At 38.7% G+C, this 21440-nt stretch overlaps 1 protein-coding gene across 2 annotated transcripts in view; it reads left to right on the top strand.

Annotated features, from left to right (window-relative positions):
* The first annotated feature begins 501 nt into the window (after positions 1 to 501).
* Positions 502 to 21440, top strand: part of Fam91a1 (family with sequence similarity 91 member A1) — a 46691-nt gene continuing 25752 nt past the window's right edge. The window contains exons 1-11 of one of the 2 annotated variants that reach the window (XM_042672909.1): positions 502 to 794; positions 6706 to 6790; positions 8308 to 8459; positions 9959 to 10016; positions 10673 to 10740; positions 11575 to 11688; positions 13960 to 14050; positions 14646 to 14708; positions 18384 to 18490; positions 19982 to 20020; positions 20480 to 20592. In XM_042672909.1, the coding sequence (XP_042528843.1) occupies positions 723 to 794; positions 6706 to 6790; positions 8308 to 8459; positions 9959 to 10016; positions 10673 to 10740; positions 11575 to 11688; positions 13960 to 14050; positions 14646 to 14708; positions 18384 to 18490; positions 19982 to 20020; positions 20480 to 20592 (962 nt within the window). In that variant the 5' untranslated portion in view covers positions 502 to 722. Of the gene's footprint in view, positions 795 to 1096; positions 1700 to 6705; positions 6791 to 8307; positions 8460 to 9958; positions 10017 to 10672; positions 10741 to 11574; positions 11689 to 13959; positions 14051 to 14645; positions 14709 to 18383; positions 18491 to 19981; positions 20021 to 20479; positions 20593 to 21440 lie in introns of those variants that run through there. The other variant, XM_042672910.1, reaches the window with a different exon arrangement.

The raw sequence follows: 21440 nt of genomic DNA, 5'->3' as shown, positions 1-21440 counted from the left end.
ATTACACATTTCTGCTCCCCAAATACCTACGTTTTCCGATTCTGGATCTTGGAAGGAGCTCAACGTTCTCCTGCCACAAGATGCAAAACCTACTTGGCAGGGATGTCGGCTCCCTGGGGCTCTGGTCTACCTGTGGCTCCTGGCTGCATGGGGTAGTCTTCTGACCTGCTGGCTGGGGGTGAGCCCCCGGTGGGTTCTCTGTGGCCAGGAGCGGAAAAGACAGCCTCCCCTCCTAGGTCTTTTTCTCAAGGTAGCTGATTGCTTAACCGTCCATCTTGGGCCACCAGGGATCCACCTATTTGGCAAACTGGACCATGGCAGTCAACGCAGACCCAGGCGACCAACTTCCCTCCCGTGTGCCCAGGGCGCCACATCCAGGCCCCGCCCACCTGGGTGCAGGGGGCGGGACAAGCCCTCCGAGAGACCCCCTCCGCCCTCCAGCCCGCGGGCGGAAGTGACGCAAACCCCAGCCATTTCCGGTGAGCCGAAACTAGGAAGAAACTTGGCGCTCCCCTCGCGCCTCGGCTGCCGATTGCCGCCGTCGGCACCACCGCCGCCGCTCCGTACCCCGTGGCCCCGGCCGCGCTGAGATGCTGGGAGGCCTGGCCATGGGGCCGCGCCGGGCTTCCTCGGCGTGAGGCGCGGGGCCGCCCGCGGGCTCCCCTGCCAGGCCCGGGCGGGCGGCGTCGCTGCGGCCGCGGCCCCCCTCGGGCGCGGGCACCATGAACATAGACGTGGAGTTCCATATCCGGCACAACTACCCTTGGAGCAAGCTGCCGGCCAACGTGAGGCAGGTACGACCCGCCCCGGGGGCCCGGCCCCCTGGAGGCTCGCGCCCCGCCCGCCGTCACCGGTTCCCACTCCTCCCTTCCGGGTCCGGGTCTTTGGGAAACCGACTCGTAGCTCTGGGACGAGGAGGGGACGCTCGCGGTCCCCCGGCGCACGACGAGCCGTGGTTAAATGAGATGGAAACGGTGTCCACCGGCGTGACGCGCCGGGCGCCTTTGCCCGCAGCCGGCACGGGCCGCGCGCCGACGGCAGCGAGGTTCTCAGACGAAGTGCTTGACCTCCAGAACTTCAGGATGATGGGAAACGGGACGAGAAGAAGGAATGCCACACGGGGTGACGCACCTCACCGACGTACCATCGTGGTAGTCTATGCGGGAGCAAGCATAGTTGAGGGAGGCAGGTCAGTTGGGTCTTGGAGGACCAGGAGGCATTTAGCTGATGTAAAAAGGAATAAAGACTTCCCGGGAGAGGGAATACCATTTCAAGTCTCCAGAGTAACCAGCAACTGCATCTCATCAAAAGTTTGGAGTTGTATGTGTGTTGATGAATTTGGAGGTGGGTCTGTTGAGTGCCTATGGAGTGGTATCGGATAAGACAGGGAAAGCATTCAGGGCCTGATTTTGAAGGGACTGTGTGCTTTGTTTTGCTAGAATTTGTCCTCCAGACAAGCTGGGTTTGCTAGGGATGCATCAACAGGAGAGTGACCTGAGATTTTTGAAGGTTAATTAGCTCCAGTTTTTGAGTGGTAGTTTTACTTAGCTGCTTTTAGCGGATATTGCACACCTAGTTGGCGATTTTCAGCAGTCAAGACAAAGACCTGCCTTCATGGAGCTTACATTTTAGCAAAGATAGACCCTAATATAAAATGAATGAATTTGTAACATGACAGTTGGTGTTGAACCTTAAAAAGGTAGTGATAATGTGGTACATGAGGCATTGTTTCTCTTCCATATCCTTCTATTCTACTTGGTTGAGAGTGAAATTCTGTTTTCCACCATTCTGTTTCCGTTGGTGCCGAGCAAGTGGTATTGGAAAGCTTGGAGTGGTGGTAGTGATAGTATCAGGATCATTGTATTTAATAAGTAAATACCAAGAAGGTGAAACATGTCTGAGGTGCGTGGGAGCTAAGGAGAACTGGGTAGAGGAACAGATAGAGCAATGGTGGGTGAATACAGGTACCATACTCAATGTACAGGTGGGACCTTTGAACTAGGAAACTTTAGGAGATGATTAGGAATGAGATTGATGGGGAAGAAGATGATGGAAGACATGACACAGATCAAGGTGCATTGTGGATATAAATGGATATGTTAAATCAAAACCCCTTTGTACAACTATTGGAAGATAATAAAAATAATATAAAAATAATTCTTGTAGCATATTTTGATTTTCTCCACCATAATCGAATGAATAATTTGAGTGGTACCATGACTTGGCAAAGAAAATGCTTTTCACTGTAAGACAGCAGAACCTAAGAAAGGGAAATAATACATTTCTAGTATTCTTGAGTATTAATGGCTGACTGTGTGGCATTGGTCTGAAACTGGGAAAACAAAGTTCTAATCCTGAAGGAACAAGTTTTTCTTGTGAAGTTTGAATGAAGCTTTAGTGGACAGTTTTGTTCCTTAGAGTTCTGTGGTATAACTGAAGACAGCTGGAAACATCAACCTTCTTTTCTGTATTTCCACTTTTCCTCTTTACCAAACGAGTGGAGCACAGTGAAACAAAGATGAATGACTAGACTATGCTTACCACAAATAATTCATTTTAATTTGTGCTGGAAAAAGGCTTTTTGAAACTACAGTTATTAAAAATAATCACAGATCAGGGTTAAAATTAGGTCCAAATGAAATTGAACTGATTTTGTGTGTGTGGTCACTTTTTTGTTTAGAATACTATGGCCATTAATAATTGTCATACAACCCATCTGTACAAGTTTAGATGTATAACCTTTAGCCTTCCCAGTTCTTTCTGAGGTCAAGCTCCATCTTAGATCACTACATCAACTTTCTTTCTGGTCCCTTGTCCTCAGAATAGGACCTTCCCATCTATTCTCCACACTGCGCTCAGTTGAAGCTTCTAAAATGCAAATCCAGGCCTCCTGATCCTAGAATCATCCTTTTGTCCTCCTTTGGGTCTGTTTGCAATGCCCTGCACAGCACAGTTTGCTGGCCTCAGCTCTCAGCCCAGGATACTGTGATTTCTGGTTTTATTCCTTGTTACACCTTTGTACTCCAAGACCCTATAAGTAGTTGGCTTGTAGTAAGGATTTGTCTAATGGACGTTCCTGGGCAGCTAAAGCTTATTTTAAAAGTGGGAGAATATTCAGAAGGCAAATTGTATAGATACCAAGTACTCCGATAGGATTTCCAGTAAATTTTGATGGGCTTACTTTGGAAATGACTCATTTCCAGTTCAGAAAGCTGGAGGAGGGAGATTCATGTTTTCAAAACATGTATTTCAAGCCAATTCTTTTTATATAGGTGAAATTGAATTTTTATAAAATGTGATCTGGGTCACACTAAGCTTTATACATTAAAATGTTGTAGGTAGGAATATTTTTTTTCTAGTTTACCCATACCTTGTATTCATTGTTCAAAACAGATTGTACTTTTATTTGAAGAGGAATCTTGCAGTGAGTTTGTGTAATCTAGGAAGGATCAGTTTTTTAAATGTGTGGGTTTTGTAGGGGAGGAATATACTGTAGAAACTGCATGTTGGGATTGGGGTTGTTAGGTGCAGTGGTTTTATAGAGTCATTGTACTTTAGGATCATCTGCACAATGGATGCTCTATGGCTGGTACCTTGTCCCCATGCCATCCTTTCATCTGTATGATCCTTTTATATGCAGCCCAACTTAGTGTGTCAGACTTGGTCAGTATTTTTGCAGACCCACCATTGACTTAGAGCAAAATGCCATTTTCTCCTTTTCTTTTTGGTTTAAAGTTGAACCTGTAGTAGCAACAATGTTTTAAAATGGAAACAGATTTGGGGAAGTATCAGAGGGGAAGACTCTGAACAAAGATTATTTTTGAAGCCAGACCCCTGGGGACTGACTTACTACTTGAGCCAGGTTCCCAGTCCTTTTGCTTTTAGCATGAGATATTGCCTGTTGCTTTTGTCTGCCCTGACCTTGGACCTCAGTCCTCTTACCTTTGCTTTGGGACTGCAAGTGTGCATTACTTCCCCTGGCTTTGTGGTTTATTATTATTATTATTATTTTTATTGTAAAGGTGATGTACAGAGGGGTTACAGTTACATAAATCAGGAAGTAAGTATATATATATTTTTAAACAGTGTCACTTCTTCCCTCTTTCTGTTTTTGAAATAGAGTCTCACTTACTTTTGCTTAGGCTGCCTTGAACTATTTTTTTTTTTATTGTGAAAATACCATACAGAGGGGTTACAATTATATGGGCAAGGTAATGAGTACATTTCTTATCAAGCATTGTTGCCTCCTCCTTTGTTTCCCTTTCCCATCTCCTCCCCACCTTCCCCCTTCCCCCCTGCCTTGAACTGTTATCTTCTCATCTCTGCCTCCAAATATGTGATATTACAGGCAGTTGTCACCCAGGGCAAAGACATTTCACTTACATATTTGTTTAGGGAAGAGTAAAGTTAACCTTTAAAAGTTAACCTTTACTGTGGATTTAGGTATTTGTGTGCCAGCCATACATTGCTTAGTTAGGGCCAGTGAGTACTTATTGGTGCTTAATGTTTAATAGAGTTTATGTCCTCTAATGAGGCTTACAAATAAACAATAGACCCTTATGTGTGAGTGGCTTGATTTATACTTTTTGTTTTGGATTTAACTAGTAATAGAATTTGAAAGAGAGAAAACTATTAAATAAGGATTTTCAAGAAGAATAGCAAAATCTCCAGTTTGGAATTTGCTAAAGGCTTTAGCAAAGTTGCTTGGTGTGTGTGTGTGTGTGTGTGTGTGTGTGTGTGTGTGTGTGTGTGTGTGTGTGTGTGTGTGTGTGTGTGTGTGTGTGTGTGTGTGTGTGTGTGTGTGTGTGTGTGTGTGTGTGTACGTACGCATGCTAAAGGCTTTAGCAAAGTTGCTTGGTGTGTGTGTGTGTGTGTGTGTGTGTGTGTGTACACGTACGCATGCTAAAGGCTTTAGCAAAGTTGCTTGGTGTGTGTGTGTGTGTGTGTGTGTGTGTGTGTGTGTGTGTGTGTGTGTGTGTGTGTGTGTGTGTGTACGTACGCTTGTGTTTCCTGATTGCTTGGTGTGTGTGTGTGGGCGCGTGTTGCTTTGTGTGTTTGTGTGTGTGTGTGTATACGCACGTGTTTCTTGATTGCTTGGTGTGTATGTGTGTGTGTGCGCATGTGTGCGCGCACGCACGTGTTTCCTGATTTATTTGACAGTAAAGCTACAGAAAACCTTTAAAAATTTGACAGATGATTCCTTAATTTCAGTCCCCTAAATACCTTCAGTTCTGACTCTAGGTTTGCTGCTAATGTGGAGAAAAGCAGAGTAGTTTTTCAACAATTAATTACTCTTAACTAGTTAGTATGTTAAAACAGATAGTAATGGTATAAGCATATAATCAGTCTGGCATTAGTGAGTTCTCTTTAACTGGAAAAAAGATACTTAGTTCTGTCACATCATGTTTTACCATTTGTGTCCAGTTATGGGCCATCTTTAAATGTACTTTCATCTGACTTGCTATGAAGATGGCTTGAAGTAAAATATATGTGTCTGGATATATTGACTTTGGCTTTCAAAACCCTATAGGAAATATAGTGAACTAAATCCTCTGATATTTCTGCTATTAAAGATGTCAAGTTTTACTTTATGGTGTGTTAGAAAGCCCACATTTAGTAATTAGAAAAGTGAAAACAGTCTTATATTAAATTAACTTTATGGTTACATATGTATGTTATATTGGCTTATTCTTTGCTTTCTTGAGAACTCCAACTTTGAGCTTAGAATTCTTGAGTGCACAGCTAGAAAGTGTTGGCTTAGTTAAAAATAGGGTTGGTCCTTCATGTAGATTGAACCAACTGCTGATAAAATATGCAACAAAAGAAGTAGAACTGTTAGGAACAAAAATAGAAATTTTACTTATTGTGATTTCCTAATCAGTAAAATATAAAAGCTATTTACATTTCACTTACCTTCTATTATAGGTATTATAAATAATCTAGACATGAATTAGAACATTCAGGAGGATGTCTAGGCTATGTGCAAATATACCATTTTATGTAAGGGACTGGAGCATGCCTAGGTTTTGGTATCCTTGGAATGATAGAACTAACGCTCCCTGGATACCAAAAGGATAGCCATATAACAGAATTCCAAAATTTGTCTAAATGTCTTCTAGTGAAGCTACAAGGAAACAACATTATTTATTTTTATAGTTATTCTAAAGGTGCAGAGGGGTTACAGTTATATAAATTGGGTATAGAGTACATTGCTTTTTGGACAACATTTTATTTATTTTTTATTTTTATTTTTTGTGCTAGTATAGGGGCTTAAACTAAGGACCTGTGCTCTACTTTGGCGTTTTCATAGGGATGTAGCTCAGTGGTAGACCTCTGACTTAACATACATAAGGCCATGGGTTTGATCTCCAGCACTGCAAACTTCTCCCCCCGCCCCCTCCCCAACAATAGCAGTGACAAAGCAACAAAACAACAACAATAACAATAATAGCAAAACAACCAACCAAAAACCCTTTGGGTAAATTTAGTGATTTATTTTTGAAAGTCACAGTGCAAAGAAGCATGTTAAATTTTTGTTTTCATATTACAGCTGGAAAGTTTATAATAAAGTTTAAGAAAATATTCTTTATTCAGTTCTGAAAATTAGAGGTGCCATGTAAAATTAGGGGTCATAGTTTTGAACTTTTATGGGAAGAGTACTGTTGTTCATTTTGGAAGCTATTTAATGTCTATAATTTCTTTTAGAGCCTTGGAAATTCACAGAGGGAGTATGAAAAGCAGGTTGTCTTGTACAGCATCCGCAATCAGTTACGCTATAGAAGTAACCTAGGTAAGCAGAGTTATTTCATATTGGAGTGGAAATTGTTGATTAGTTGTCATCCTTATAAACCCCTCTTGTCTTTTCATTATATATTTCACAGTACTGAAATTTTCCATTATAGACTTTAAGATTAAACTCTTTACTGGCCTATTCTGTCAAACAGTAATTTATACTTACAAGTTGGTGTTTCTTTTTAATTCTTAAGAAAATTACTTCTTTAGAGAATCGTTAATAGATTTGTTTTCTCTATAGAATATTAATTGTAATCCAGTCTCCTCTTTTTATCTGAAGGTAGGAACATAGGCTAGAAAATAAAAGGTACATTAGTTCTTAGTCATTTCCTCCTCTCCCTATCCCCCTCTCTATTTTTGAGTGGTAGTGAGTGAACTCAGGACCTTGAGCTGTGTTTGTTAGGGAGACTCTACTACTTGAGTCCATCTATTAGCCCTGTTGTATTGTATTTTCAACATAGGGGTTTGATTTGTGCCTGGGCCAGCCTGGGTTTCAGTCCTGATTGAATATCCCACATCACTGTGGATGACAGGTGCATGCCCCTGCACCTAGCCATTGGTTGACGAACTTTTTTTTGCCTGGGTTGGCCTCCAACTGCAATTCCCTAATACCTGCCTCCCAAATAGGATTACAGGCTTGAGACACTGTTCTGCTAGTTTTCGATCATTTCCAACTTTTGAGTTGTTGTCATTGGTTTTCTGAATAATATAACTTTAAGGTAAAACTATAATAACTGGAACAAATCTTAAACAGTTAGCTTCATGTTTTTATTTTTTACTCTTCTTAAAAATATTTTCTTTTTCAGATTGCTTTGGTTATTCTATTCTGTTGTTCTGCATATGTTGCCCTTATTTTAGGCATATTCTTTTTTTTTTTTTGTCAGTTATGGGGCTTGAACTCTGGACCTGGGTACTGTTCCTCAGCTCTTCAGCTGAAGGCGCGCACTCTACCTTTTGAGCCAGATTGCCACTTGAGGTTTTCTGGTTGTTAATTGGAGATGAGAGTCTCATGGACATTCCTGCTTGGGCTGCCTTTGAACCTCAATCCTTAGATCTCAGTCTCCTGAGTAGTAAGCCACCAGCACCCAGCTAGACATAATATTTTAGAAATATTTTTTCCATAGAAATAAGTATTTTTCATGGAAGTTTAAAAGCTTTTTACATTAAAAAACAACAAAACAAAATGGCAAATAGAAAATGTATATTTAGTTTTATTAAAAACTAGAATGCAGTTTGGTTCTTTTACAAAGTTGTATGGTGAAGATCATAGACTTACAGCTTATTTGGTACTTGTTGGTGGGCCTTGTTGATCATTTGAAGCTTGTTTTCTGATTTGACAAGAATTACTTCTTTTGCCTGTTCTGTTATATATTTTCCTTATCTACTGTGAAATCTGTTTTTTGTGATCTAAGTATTGTTTTGTTCCAGTTTAGACTATTTTATTTGTACTTTATTTGTTAAAATTGTATTGAGTATGCTTGAAAGAAAGGTGGACAATTGCCCTCTCTCTTGTAGTTAAACATGTCAAGAAAGATGAACGCAAGTACTATGAGGAACTCCTGAAGTATAGCCGAGACCATCTCATGCTGTACCCTTACCATTTATCCGATATTATGGTAAAGGGCTTGAGGATAACACCATTTTCATACTATACTGGGATCATGGAGGTGAGTTTACAGTGAGTGAGCCATTAAGATGGGGATAGGGCTACCTGGCAGGGGCTCTGCAGCTGATGAGCAGCTCTAGGCCACAGCAGACAACATGGTTTCTGAAGTTCTGGTGTGAAGAGGGTGGCTGTTACAAGTTAACTGTTTGAGCCACACTTGTATAAGTGGCTGTCACTGACATTTCCACGTTGGAAGGGTACCCATTTCTATGCTGTGATCTTGAAGGTACTCTTGACCTTTTGTGATGTCATGGCATAAATCAAACGTTTGTATTAGCAGTCTGTACAAAGTTTGTTGCTTTTAGGGTGTACTTAAGGTTGAAATGTGGGTTATGGAATTGAAAGTTAAGCTTAGAGAAACATGAACTATTACGTTTCATCTACTTAACTATTAACTAAATGTATATATAATAAATGATTACATAACCCAACATTATATAATACAAGAACTGTATTAGTACTTGATGTTACTCTGTAAGTACTAACATTCAGTTTTTAGTTTTTGCCAAAGGCAGTTTGTACAAAGCTGTGTTGAATGACTTTAACACTAGTTACATACAGTTTTTAAGTGGGCTTTATGTAAGGATTGTTTCTCTAGTGTGGGGTTTACTAGACACTTAAAAATCTGAGAGAAGCCTAGACCTGAAGGAGCTGAGAGCCTGCAGTAGTATGATGGTTAGCTGCTATTGTGATGTGGCTGGTGGCTTTTAAATGAGCTCCCTTTGTTTAGCTCCCTAAACTACTTCTCCATGGAAGTGGCACTTTTACCAACCTGTCTGTGTTTGTGGTGTTCCCTCATTATGAGCTCCGTAGAGCCAGTATCAGATTCGCATAAGGAAGCTAGCAGCTGATCAGTACCTTTGGGCAATCTCTGATCCTTTTCCTTTTGTTGTCCACAGATTTAAAAGATATATCTGTTTGTTTCTAGTTTCTGTTCTTAAGCCAGTTAGTATAGCTCTTGGGTTGAGAATGGGGTTTATCCTGTGGTAAACATTTGGTTTGGTTTATTGTTAGAGAAATAAATTAGACTTCAAAGAAGCTAGGCCCAGAATTTAACTCTGGATTCATAGGAGCAAAGCCTGCCAACTGAATAGGATCTTTGTTGGTTGCGTATGTTGGTAGAGCTGTAACACGTTATTAGCCTTTTATTTTTTCTCAGGGTAGGAACCAGGGGTTAGGTATGAAGTGTGAGAGTATGGAACTTGAGCTGTAAGAAGGGCATTCCTTGCAAAGCTTCCATGGGGCAGAGGTTACATATAGTCATGTAGAATAACGAGAGAAACCCAAACCCAAAAGTCTCCCATTCAGTTACTAGGTAGGTCCTCAGGGTAAGTACCACAGTATAACATGCATGCTTCAGGGTGCCAGACTGCCTCCTATAATGATTACTGTTAATCTGTTTGCTCATAACAATATATGTATATATATATTTATATATATTTTTAACCGTATCTAATGACACTTGTCACTTCAAATTTTTATTACTTTTCTTTTTGAAAGGACATTATGAACAGTGAGAAAAGTTATGATTCATTGCCCAATTTTACTGCTGCTGACTGTAAGTATCGGATTGTGCTGTAATAGGTAATGTTCAGATTGTTTCATTCCCCATGCATGTTGTCAGTAATGTGCTGTGTTTTTAACCTGAAATATATGAAAACTAAGACGAGTAAGCAACATTATTAATGTAAATTTTACTGCATAATTCAAATCAAATGTAAGATTTAGTCTGAATTTCCAAAAAAAATATTTTGAAATAGTAGAATCAGAAAAAGACTAATTACGTATTTCTACAGAATTAAGTTCTTTTTGGATATTTGGGCCACATGTGTACTAAGTGAGGAGAAAACTTGTTTACAATATGTAGCAGCAGAACATTGCAAACATATTTGCTGACATCTTAAGTCTATTTTAATAATACATGTATTTAAAATGTGACAGTTCTTTGTATAAATAGCTTCTGCTGAGAACTACACTTGTACTTCTTAAAATTGGGATGACTTCTCCTTTTAAAATATGTTCTAGTTAGCATTTAAAAGGCAGCTTGAGTCCGCCCTTCCCAAAGTTTAGTTTTATATTTTGATAGAAGAATTCTTTTGAATTTATACTGATGGATCATGTGAACACAAGCTGAGGACTTACCATAAAATTTCTTGAGTATCCTGACATTTTAAGATGTATTCAGTGTTTTTAAAATAAAGGACTTTCTTTCAGGCCTGAGGCTTCTTGGCATAGGAAGAAACCAATATATTGATCTTATGAATCAGTGTAGATCATCAAAAGTAAGGATTTCCTTTTCTTTTACATGTTTTGGTCTCCTTGTCACATACTTTGATTAGTATTTTTTTTAAGTGATAGAAATAATCAGTTGTTAACTTCTTGAAAATGTACTTAATCTAGAAACAATGAGCTTATCTTCAGTATTCACTAGATTATAGTTTAAGTGATTAGAGAAAAATATTTACAGCATATGACATTTTAAAAATTATTATTACTATTGAGCCATAGCTCCACTTCTGGCCTTTTGGGTGTTTAATTGGAGATAAGAGCCTCACAGATTTTTCTGCCTGGATTAGCTTTTTTTTTTTTGGGTCGTGGGGCTTGAACTCTGGGCCTGGGTGCTGTCCCTGATCTTTCCAGCTCGAGGCTAAGAGTCTTGACAGACTTTCCTGCCCAGTTTGGCTTTGAACTGTGATCCTCAGATTTCAGCCTTTGAGTAGCTAGGATTACAGGTGTGAGCCACTGGTACCCAGCATATAACATTTATTTTTAAAAAGTAATTTTATTCTGTTTGTCTTTTTACTTGCCCATGCTAGCCCCAGAGTTCATTAATTGACGTATTCATTTTTACCTTTTGAGTTTTATTGAGTTTTCATATTTAGGTCTAAGTTTAATGATTAGTGTTGTGAAATAACTTCTTTTGAAACAATTTAATATGATTCGCTAGTATTAGACATTTTATAAAATAATTAAGATTTTAGATGTAAGAGTATGAAAAAGTACTTAGCCTGTTATAACCAATCTTTTTTATGATATGATTGTTAAAATAAGAAAGTGATACCTTTAGGCTGCTTGCAAATTCTCTAATGCAAATTGCAAATTCTCAAATCATGCAGAAATTTTTCAGAAGGAAAACTGCCCGTGATCTTCTACCAGTAAAGCCAGTGGAAATTGCCATAGAGGCATGGTGGGTGGTACAGTCTGGATACATCACAGAAGATGATATCAAGGTACAGAGAATGAAACATAGAATTTTTATTTTTAATATTGTTTTGTAACTTTAAAAAAATTTTTCTGTTAGTTGTGGGGCTTGAACTCAGGGCCTGGGCTTTGTCCCTGTGCTCTTTTGCTCAAGGCTAGCACTCTACCATTTTGAGCCACAGCTCCATTTCCAGTTTCCTGGTGGTTAATTGGAGAGTAGAGTCTGATGGACTTTCCTGCTTGGGCTGGCTTTGAAGCGTGATCCTCAGATCTAAGCCTTTTGAGTAGCTAGGATTTGAGGTGAGCTACCAGCAACCTGGCTTCTTTTGCAACTTTTAATTACAATTATATAATTAAAAAAAAAGTAACATTTGGTTTTCCTGCAGAAAATCAAATGAATTCAAAGTCAAAATGATCTTAATAGGGTGGAATATTGATGGAGTTTTAAAGATACTGTTTATGGTGAAGATATGTTTGTGGTGACTTGGCTTAGGTACAGTAGTCTAGAGTCTTAGAATTTTTATATATACACTATTGTGTTTTTGTTTTGTCTCATTTAATTCTCATCACAACCCAAGGGGAAAGTATTATTTGTTTCTCTAATTCATAGATGAGATAAATGAACACAGAGCAGTTAATGGCTCAACTCAGGGAGAAACTGATCCAGGATTTTGCCTTGATAATTTGTTTTTGAAACTCTTTATTAATCACTGTGTTGAAATGGTAGGTGTCTGATGGGAATGATAGTGTCAAGGTCAAGGGAAATGGTATTCTCAGAGGTCAGACTACATTTAATGTGAGCTCTCTACATTTTGGAAGGGATGTTGGTTTAGAGAAAGGGGCAGGTACCAAGTGGGTCCAGAGACTAGTTCGTATCTGTGTAATGTCAGGTGAGTGTATGGTTTTTTTTCTTTTGGTCTGCGTATTTTTCTTTGAGGGCATATTAAATTCAAGGAATGGAAGGCTTTGAAATTTTCCTTCCATGTAAGTACTTCCTCATGGAGAGAGCTGTCAAACTTTTGTAAGCTACCGAGCCTTGTCACAAATAATATTCATGTATTTTTTTATTTTTATATTTCAGTAGTGATACTGTGTTTTGCATTCAGCATCTAAACAATCTAAAGCACTTCCTTGGCCCTTTTCTTTTTTTTTTTTTTGTCGGTCGTGGGGCTTGAACTCTGGGCCTGGGCGCTGTCCCTCAGCTCTTCAGCTCAAGGCAAGCACTCTACCACTTGAGCTACAGCGCCACTTCCGGTTTTCTGGTGGTTTATTGGAGATAAGAGCCTCACAGTCTCTCCTGCCCGGGCTGGCTTTGAGCTGTGAACCTCAGATCTCAGCCTCCTGAGTAGCTAGAATTACAGGCGTGAGCCACCAGCGCCCGGCATTGGCCTTTTTCTTTTGTTATTTTTTCTAATTATCTCTCATGTGTATGCCCAGGCTGGTCTAGGAATACTATTTGTGGTTTCTTCTAGATGGGATAACAGATAAGTATTGTCATGCCCAGCCTTTATTAGTTGAGATGAGATTCTCTCAGACTTTGTGCTTGCGTTGGCCTTGAACTTCCTTTCTTTTTTTTTTTTTTTTTTGTTGGTCATGGGGCTTGAACTCTGGGCTTGAGCATCTCCCTCAGCTCTTCAGCTCAAGGCAACTGCTCTACCACTTGAGCCACAGTGCCACTTTCATGGCCTTGAACTTCTATCCTTCTGATCACTGCTTCCCAGTTAGCTAGGATTACAGATACAGCCATTGTACCTGTGGAGATTCTGAGAATGAAGTTCTGGTTTGAGAAATGCACAATCAACAAATAGGTCTGGTTCCTTTTCAGAGGACTAAATATTGGCGTTATCATTGAGCACTTCTTTTTTAATTTATTTTATTTGTGAACATACTGTACAGAGGGGTTACAATTACATGGGCAGGATAATGCGTACATTTCTTACCAAGCATTGCAGCCTCCTCCTTTGTTTACCCTTCACATCCCTTCCCAGTGCCGGCCCCCCCCCCCCCCCCCCCCCCCCCCCCATTGAGCACTTCTTATGGAAAGCACTTACTTGTATTTAGAGTGCATTTGTTTTCCAAATTCTTCTAGTACTTATTTTGGCACCTCACTGGTTTGGTTATAGACATTGATTTTGTTTTTTTTTGTTTTTTTTTTTTGTTTAAATTCTAGAATGACAAATGAAACAAATAGTTCATTCTGCTAATGTTGTTGTAATTATTAGTTTCAACATGAAGAGATTTTAGGAGACTGATGAATTAATTTGGACAGAACTTAATGGAAAATATTTTGCTTTTCTTAGATATGCACTTTACCTGAGAAATACGCTATTGATAAGATCATCGATTCAGGCCCTCAACTCTCTGGATCACTAGATTACAATGTAGTACATAGTAAGTGGTTAGTAGAAATGGTCTTTTGTCAAATAAAAACTTACTTTAAACCATCTGTAATTAGTATCAGTTACCTTCCAATTAGGCGCAAATTGTGCCTAAGTTATTATTTTAAGTGTTGGCATAATTCATTATTTTCCAGTGTCTGTAATCAGTCACATACACTAGAAATTTATACAAATGAACAGTAAAAACAAGTTTGTATTTGTAAACATATGTTGGAAACCCAAGATTTAAAAACTTAAAAAATAGCCCTTTTCTGTTATTTTTACTTCCTATAGAATTCAGTTGTAAGAATCTATTTTATTTTTTGTTGGTTGTGGGGCTGTTGCTAAACTACTGCTCTACCAGTTTGAGCCACAGCTCTACTGGTTTTCTGGTGGTTAATTGGAGATAAGAGTTTCAAGGACTTTCCTGGCCAGGCTGGCTTTGAACCTCGATCATCAGATCTCAGCTTCCTCTGAGTAGTTAGGAGTGTGACTCACCAGCGCCAAGCCAAAGCCAGGAATTAGCTTTTTAAAAAATTAGTATTTAAAATATTTAAATCAATACTGTATAATTCTACATTTAAAACAAGATACTTCTGCTTCTCTAGGTTTGTATAACAAAGGATTTATTTATCTGGATGTACCAATATCAGATGACAGTTGTATAGCAGGTAAGTGTGTGCTAACAATTTTTAGGGCTTATTCAATGATTCCTTTGTGCTGAGTACTGCTTTATCATCCTAACAAAATACAGGAATCATGTAGAATCTTACACGCTAACAATCTTAAATGTTAGGATTTTTGTGAAAGGAAAACATCTTTTTTTACATTGTAACCCATTGAGGTTATTAAATTCCTTATTTCATTTTTGTTATTTTGGCATCCACATTTTATTAAAATAATAAAGCTTTAAAGAACTTCAAGATAAATTTCTCCCAGCCCTAAACCAAGTTACTACCTTTTAAATTCATGTCAGCATTTAGTCCTTGTTCATTGCATATCATTTATCACATATATTTAGTTTTTGTTGTTTTTCTTATCACGTATATTTAAAGATACAGATGTGTGTGCTCCATATTGTCTCTTTATATACCTTTGTCTTATTTTTAATGTTACTGTTACATTTTTGTTTTTATTTCCTCCATGTTTTATCCACATCTTCACATTACGCTAATATTGAGAGCCTGTGTATCCTCTTAGACAAAATGCATGTGTTATTTTATTAAGCCACTCTCCAATTGTGGTTATTTAGGATATTTCTAGTTCGTAACATGGAAACAATCCAATTCATTACAAAGGATAATCTGAAGTGATTTCAGATAAGTTTCAACAAAAATGCAAGTGGTAGTTAGGTAATAGATACGCATAAAGGAGGTTTTTTTTTTTTTGCCAGTCCTGGGGGTTAACTTCTGCATCTGGGCACTGTCCCTGAGGACTAGCACTCTACCACTTGAGACACAGCCCCAGTTCTGGATTTTTCTGTTTATGTGGTTCTAAGGAACCGAACTCAGGGCTTCACGCATGCTAGCAAACACCTTACCGCTAAGCCACATTCCCAGCCCAAGAGCAAAATACTTTGAAAGGAACTTTTTTCCAATACTAGGGCTTTGTGTGTGTTAGACAGGTGTTCTATCACTTGAGCTATGCCTGTCTTCCGAAGGGAGTTATCTTGAAAGGTTCTGTTTTGTTAAATAAAATATATTCCATCACTCATTAAATCTTTAAACTGCATGCTAGTCCTCTTATTGAATGGAGGTTTCCGTAATGCTTGAATAAAGTACTTTTGGAAAACTTTGATCATATCTGTAAATCTGTATTCTGTTTGGAACTTACTTTTACATTTGATGTGAAATAAAGCTCCCACTTGATTTTGTTCTATTGGTCATAGCATTTGGACAAATGCTAGCTGGTTTTTCATTAAGTTATTACTACTGAATGCAAGAATTACTATTTTCATGTGCTAAATTTTCCTCTGTATTGAAGCTAACTCTGATGCTCTCTTTTTCATTTGTTGGGACCATGCTGATCTGATGATAGTGACTTAGAGTACTTGTAACATTAGTCATGACCAGGAGTTCCTTGTGGGTCTTTTAAAAATAACTTTCTTAGCTATTCTGAAACTTTTTTCATATTTACTTTCTTTTAAACATATTTTGAATGGGGAATAGGTATGATGCAAAAAGGTATAAAATATATGCCTCCCACTCCTGTGCTTAGCAATCCAGTTTCTTTCAACCACCACAGTTTCATTTCTTATGTACTTCTAGAAGTCTACCCACACACATAAGTGTGTGTGTATGTGTGTGATTTTATTTTATGTTATTAGTGTAGCTCATACTTTTTATATTAACCTAATCCATATTAAACTATTTCATATCTCATTTATAGAGTTGCCTCATTCTTTTTGCCTGGACATAAACTATGGCTTAGGAGCAATTTCTAACCTCTCATCATCTTGGTTTCTTTATCTGTAAAGATTGGTTGATAGCACTCATAGGGTTAATATAAAAAGATTAGATGAAATTGTCTAAGTACTGTTCTTGCCATTAGTCTAGTACTTAAAATGTGTTCAGTGAATGTTTGAACACAGTCAGTAGTACGGAATAAGAATTAGTGATGTCAAACAGGAGTTAAAAAATACTTAGAGAAAAGAAACCTTCAATGCTTAAAAGCTCTTAATAGGTAGCAGGGGTGATTGGGCCAAAGCAGAAAAGCAAAGGACTACAAGAAAGAGTTGCCATACTAGGTAGATAAAAAGTTTTCCCTTTTTGCCTTTCTAATTGTCATTCCTCACCCTGAGAAGAGAATTTAGCACTGGATTTAGAAAGTAAATAGCTTATCTTGAAATGCTTATTGTTATTTTTTAGTGTCGTTCTATTTTTCTGTTGGTTGTGGAACCTGAACTCTGGGCCTGGGTGTTGTCCCTCAGCTCTTCAGCTCAAGGCTAGCACTCTACCACTTGAGCCATAGTCGCCACTTCCGGCTTTTTCTGCTTAGGTGGTGCTGAGGAATTTAACCCAGGGCCTTAAGATGAAAGGCAAGCACTCTAACACTGAGCCACCTTCCCAGCCCCTCAGTATCTTATTTTTATCCACCTGAATTTTATCTTGTTTTTAGTGTTAGAAGTAATGGAAGTTTTGAGTGTAATGAGATGTATTGGGACCAGGGAACATAGGATGCTGAAAATGCTGCAACTTCAGCACTTTTCCCCCAGGATGTTTTCAAGAGACATATGTACAAAGGAAAGCATAGTGCTTCTTTTATTGTTGATGGAGCTCTCTGGTAAATGAGATTAGTGCATTTGGACCAGAGACAGAGCTAGAAATTAGTGTAAGTGAACATTCAGGTGGACAGTGATGGCTGGACTGTCTTCTATGCTGAAGAAGGTCTTGACCTTCTGGCCTGTGAGAAAAAGCAGATTATTCTGTAGACCTCTGGTATACATGGCAGTCATTCAGGTCATTTCTTCTCTTAGAATAGAGTGGGAGTTATAGGGAGAATGGCAGAATACCAAAACTTTCTACCAATCTTTCTTTAAATAGCAGAGCAATTCTTCCCTGCAGTCTTTCATTTTTTTGCTGACTAGGCATCAATAACATACATTAGAAACTCCATAGGGTTCCCCATAGTGAAGAAGCATTCACTTTCTTTTTTGAGCCACATCCATGCCTGCTAGCATTTCCTCTGCCTCTGGAGTTTCAAGTGAATTAAATTACTCCTTGCATTTTTTATTTTGTTTTATTGGTCATGGGGTTTGAACTCTGGGCCTGGGCACTGTCCCTCAGCTCCACTTCTGGCTTTTTCTGCTTATGTGATGCTGAGGAACCAAACCCAGGGCCTCATGCATGCAAGGCAAGCACTCTACTACTGAGCTACCGTCCCAGTCCCTTTTTTTTAATCTCCAGAGAAACCATGTAGATATTGCTGTATATAACAGTAATTCTGGGAGTTTAGAAAACTTGCAGTGTGCTTGGTGAAATAAAAGTGATACTCAGTCCTTTTTTTGTTGTTGTTGTTGGTCATGAGGTTTGAACTCTGGGCCTAAGTGCTGTCCATGAGCTCTTCAGCTCAAGGCGAGCACTCTACCACTTGAGCCATAGTGCCACTTCCGATTTTCTGGTGGTTAATTGGAGATAAGAGTATCACTGACTTTCCTGCCTGTGTTGGCTTTGAGCTATGATCCTCAGATCTCAGATTCATGAGTAGCTAGATTACAAGTGTAAGCCACTGACACCCGGCTGATATTCAGTTCTTAAATGAGTGATTTTTCTTTGAATAGATATTTAAACTATGCTTTCTTGTTTTATAAATCGTATCACTGAGGAAGTTTATTTTGTTTATTTTAGTTCCTCCTCTTGAAGGTTTTGTAATGAATCGAGTACAAGGTGATTATTTTGAAACACTACTCTATAAGATATTTGTATCAATAGATGAGCACACTAATGTTGCAGAGGTAAGTGTTGCAATATCTTGTGAGAGTTCCTAAGATTATAAATTTGTGTTAACCGGGTAAAATTACTTAATGATAATGAATATTTTAAAAATGGTACATAGGGAGATCATAGACCATTAATATACTTAAGCCACTATCCATAATTCCTGCATGTGCATATTAAAACTTTGTAAAGTTATTTTATAGTTTTGTTAGTTAACTTTATATACCTCTTTATAGTAAGGATTGTAGACTGAATTAGTTTATATAAGGCTTTTTGTATTAAAATAAATTTTTTGTGTGCTAGCACTGGGTCCTCTACTCTTATTTGGCTTTTCACTCAAGATCAGTGCTTTACAACTTGAGCCACACCTCCATTTCTGGCTTGGACTCTCTTGGACTTTTCTGTCCAGCCTGGCTTTGAATTACTATCTCAGCCTACTTATTAGCTAGCATTATAGGCATGAACCACTAGTACCTCGCTGTGAATTTTTTTTAAATAATTTTTTTATTGAGATTAAGTGATTATATATATTTCACAGTATTTGGCATAGTGATACTTAGTTAAAGGCACAAACACATTTTAACCTTCACAAGGCAAATTGTTATTATCATGGTCTGTAAAGTTTGTGAATTCTATAGGCTTGGACAATACAACTATTTCTTCCAAACTGGGTGATATGTACATTTCTTTCCTTTTGCTTTGTGTTAGCTGTTCCCTCTTTCCCTCTCATTCCCTCCCTCCCGTTGCTGCCCTTGAGTTGCTTAGTTCATTTTCATCGATGTCCAGTGCAGCTGATGGGACCCTCTGTTGTATTTTTTGCTGCTTCCCTCTGATTCTGTGCCCTCCTCCTAGCTTCCCTCAGATGTGCACATGTAAATACCATATATGAAGTCAAGAACATGGAGTCATTTAGAAATGATATGACAGAATAAGTGGAGGTCCTTGGTTTCTTGAGTCCTGTTTACTTTGTCATATCTCCTTGCATTTTAAATTTAACACCCACATATCAAGGAGACCATGTCTGGCTATGAATTTGTTTTTTTTTTTGTCAGTCATGAGGCTTGAACTCTGGGCCTAGGTGCTGTCCCTGTTCTCTTCAGCTCAAGGCGAGCACTCTGCTGCTTGAACTATAGTTCCACTTCCGGTTTTCTGGACGTTAATTGGAGATAAGTCTCACAGACTTTATTTCTAGGGCTGGCTTTGAACAGTGATCCTTAGATTTCAGCCTCCTGTGTAGCTAGGATTACAGGCGTGAGCCACCAATGCCCAGCTAGCTGTGAATTTTTGTATTTTAAATGAGACATAATTAAAGAACATTACCTGGATTTTGTACTCCTCTCAGTGCTATAGAGGGAACAGAAATATGGAAGTTGTGAATTTGAACTTTATTCAGTAGTCTTTTAATCATTTATAATTAAAAGTTTGCTAAATAAGATTACATTTATCTATTACAATTATATAATGTTCTGATAATTCTAAGAATGAAAAAAATTTGTTTAATTTTCTAGCTTGCAAATGTCCTGGAGATAGACTTATCCCTGGTTAAGGTATGCTATTCTTTCATGCTTTTAAATAGAAATACTGAATGGACTTTGCTAAGTGATTCTTATCTTGGTACACATAGGTGAAAGAGGCTTTGCGTTCGTTATTAGCTGCATCGGGTTGTGCACAATAAAGGGATACTTGCTAAGAAAGAAAAGGACAAGATCAGGAGCCAGCCCTAAATCAGTTTTTTCAGCTGATGGATTAAAGGCACTCACATAGTGTATACAGCCTGATTGGAGCCTTAGTTAAAACCACAACCTTGCCTTACTGGAAGCAGATGCAGCTATTGTACTGCCCAAGGTGGGAACCTTCCTTGTGGGAAGAACAGGCCTGCCCAAACTTGTCTTTCTAGTAGTGGTGTGAAAAATGTTTGCAAACCAGTAGAGGCTTAATCTGTTACATTATTTTTTTCTCTACAAGTACTCTATTTTAAATGCAAATTTCCTTTATATTCCTTCTAGAATGCTGTCTCAATGTATTGCCGATTGGGCTTTGCCCACAAAAAGGGACAAGTAATAAATTTGGATCAACTTCATTCATCATGGAAGAATGTTCCATCTGTAAACAGATTGAAGTAACTCATATTCAGTGTGACATATTAGAGTTTCCTTTTGAAAAGAATGTAGTCTTAATACTGAACTTCTGTGAATTCAGTTTGTCAGTTGAGGTGAACCGTGGCTATTAGTTGTTTTTTGTTTTTGTTTTTTTTTTTATCAGTTATGGGGCTTGAACTCTGAGCCTGGGTGCTGTCCATCAGCTCTTCAACTCAAGGGGAGTTCTCTACCACTTGAGCCATAGCGCCACTTCTGGATTTCTAGTGGTTAATTGGAGATAAAAGTCTTATGGACTTTCCCTTGACCAGGCTGGCTTTGAACCTCAGAACTCAGCCTCCTGAGTAGCTCAGATTACTGTCATGAGCCACCGGTGCCTGGCAATGTTAATATTTTGTGTGTGATGATCTCTTGTAGAATCGAATGAAAACTAAGAGCACGTTAGGAAAAAGGCATATATTTTCCAAACTTATAATTTTGAAGACTTCTTTAATTCTTGGAAGTCTGTTTTGGGGTCTTAGTTAAGAAACCTGGCTGTATGTGGCCAGTGTATGTGGCCAGTGTATGTGGCCAGTTGAAATGTTTAGGTTTCATCTCAAAGACTTAAATAAGCCAGGCACCAGTGGCTCAAGCCTGTAATCCTAGCTATTAAGGAGGCTGAGATCTGAGGATCATGGTTCAAAGCCAGCTCTGGCAGGAAAGTCCATGAGACTCTTACCTCCAATAAACTACCAGAAAACCAGAAGTGGCTCTGTGGCTCAAGTAGTAGAGCACTAGCCTTTAGCTGAAGAGCTAAGGAACAGTGCCCAGGCCCAGAGTTCAAGCCCCTTGACTCACCCAAAAAAAAAAAAAAGAGACTTGAATATAAAAT

Source organism: Dipodomys spectabilis, unplaced genomic scaffold, assembly GCF_019054845.1.
Source record: "Dipodomys spectabilis isolate Male_0828 unplaced genomic scaffold, ASM1905484v1 ptg000783l, whole genome shotgun sequence".
In the NCBI taxonomy this organism is placed as follows: Eukaryota; Metazoa; Chordata; class Mammalia; order Rodentia; family Heteromyidae; genus Dipodomys; species Dipodomys spectabilis.
The sequence above is the reverse complement of the archived record's forward strand: the minus strand, read 5'-3'. Positions and strand labels throughout refer to the sequence as shown.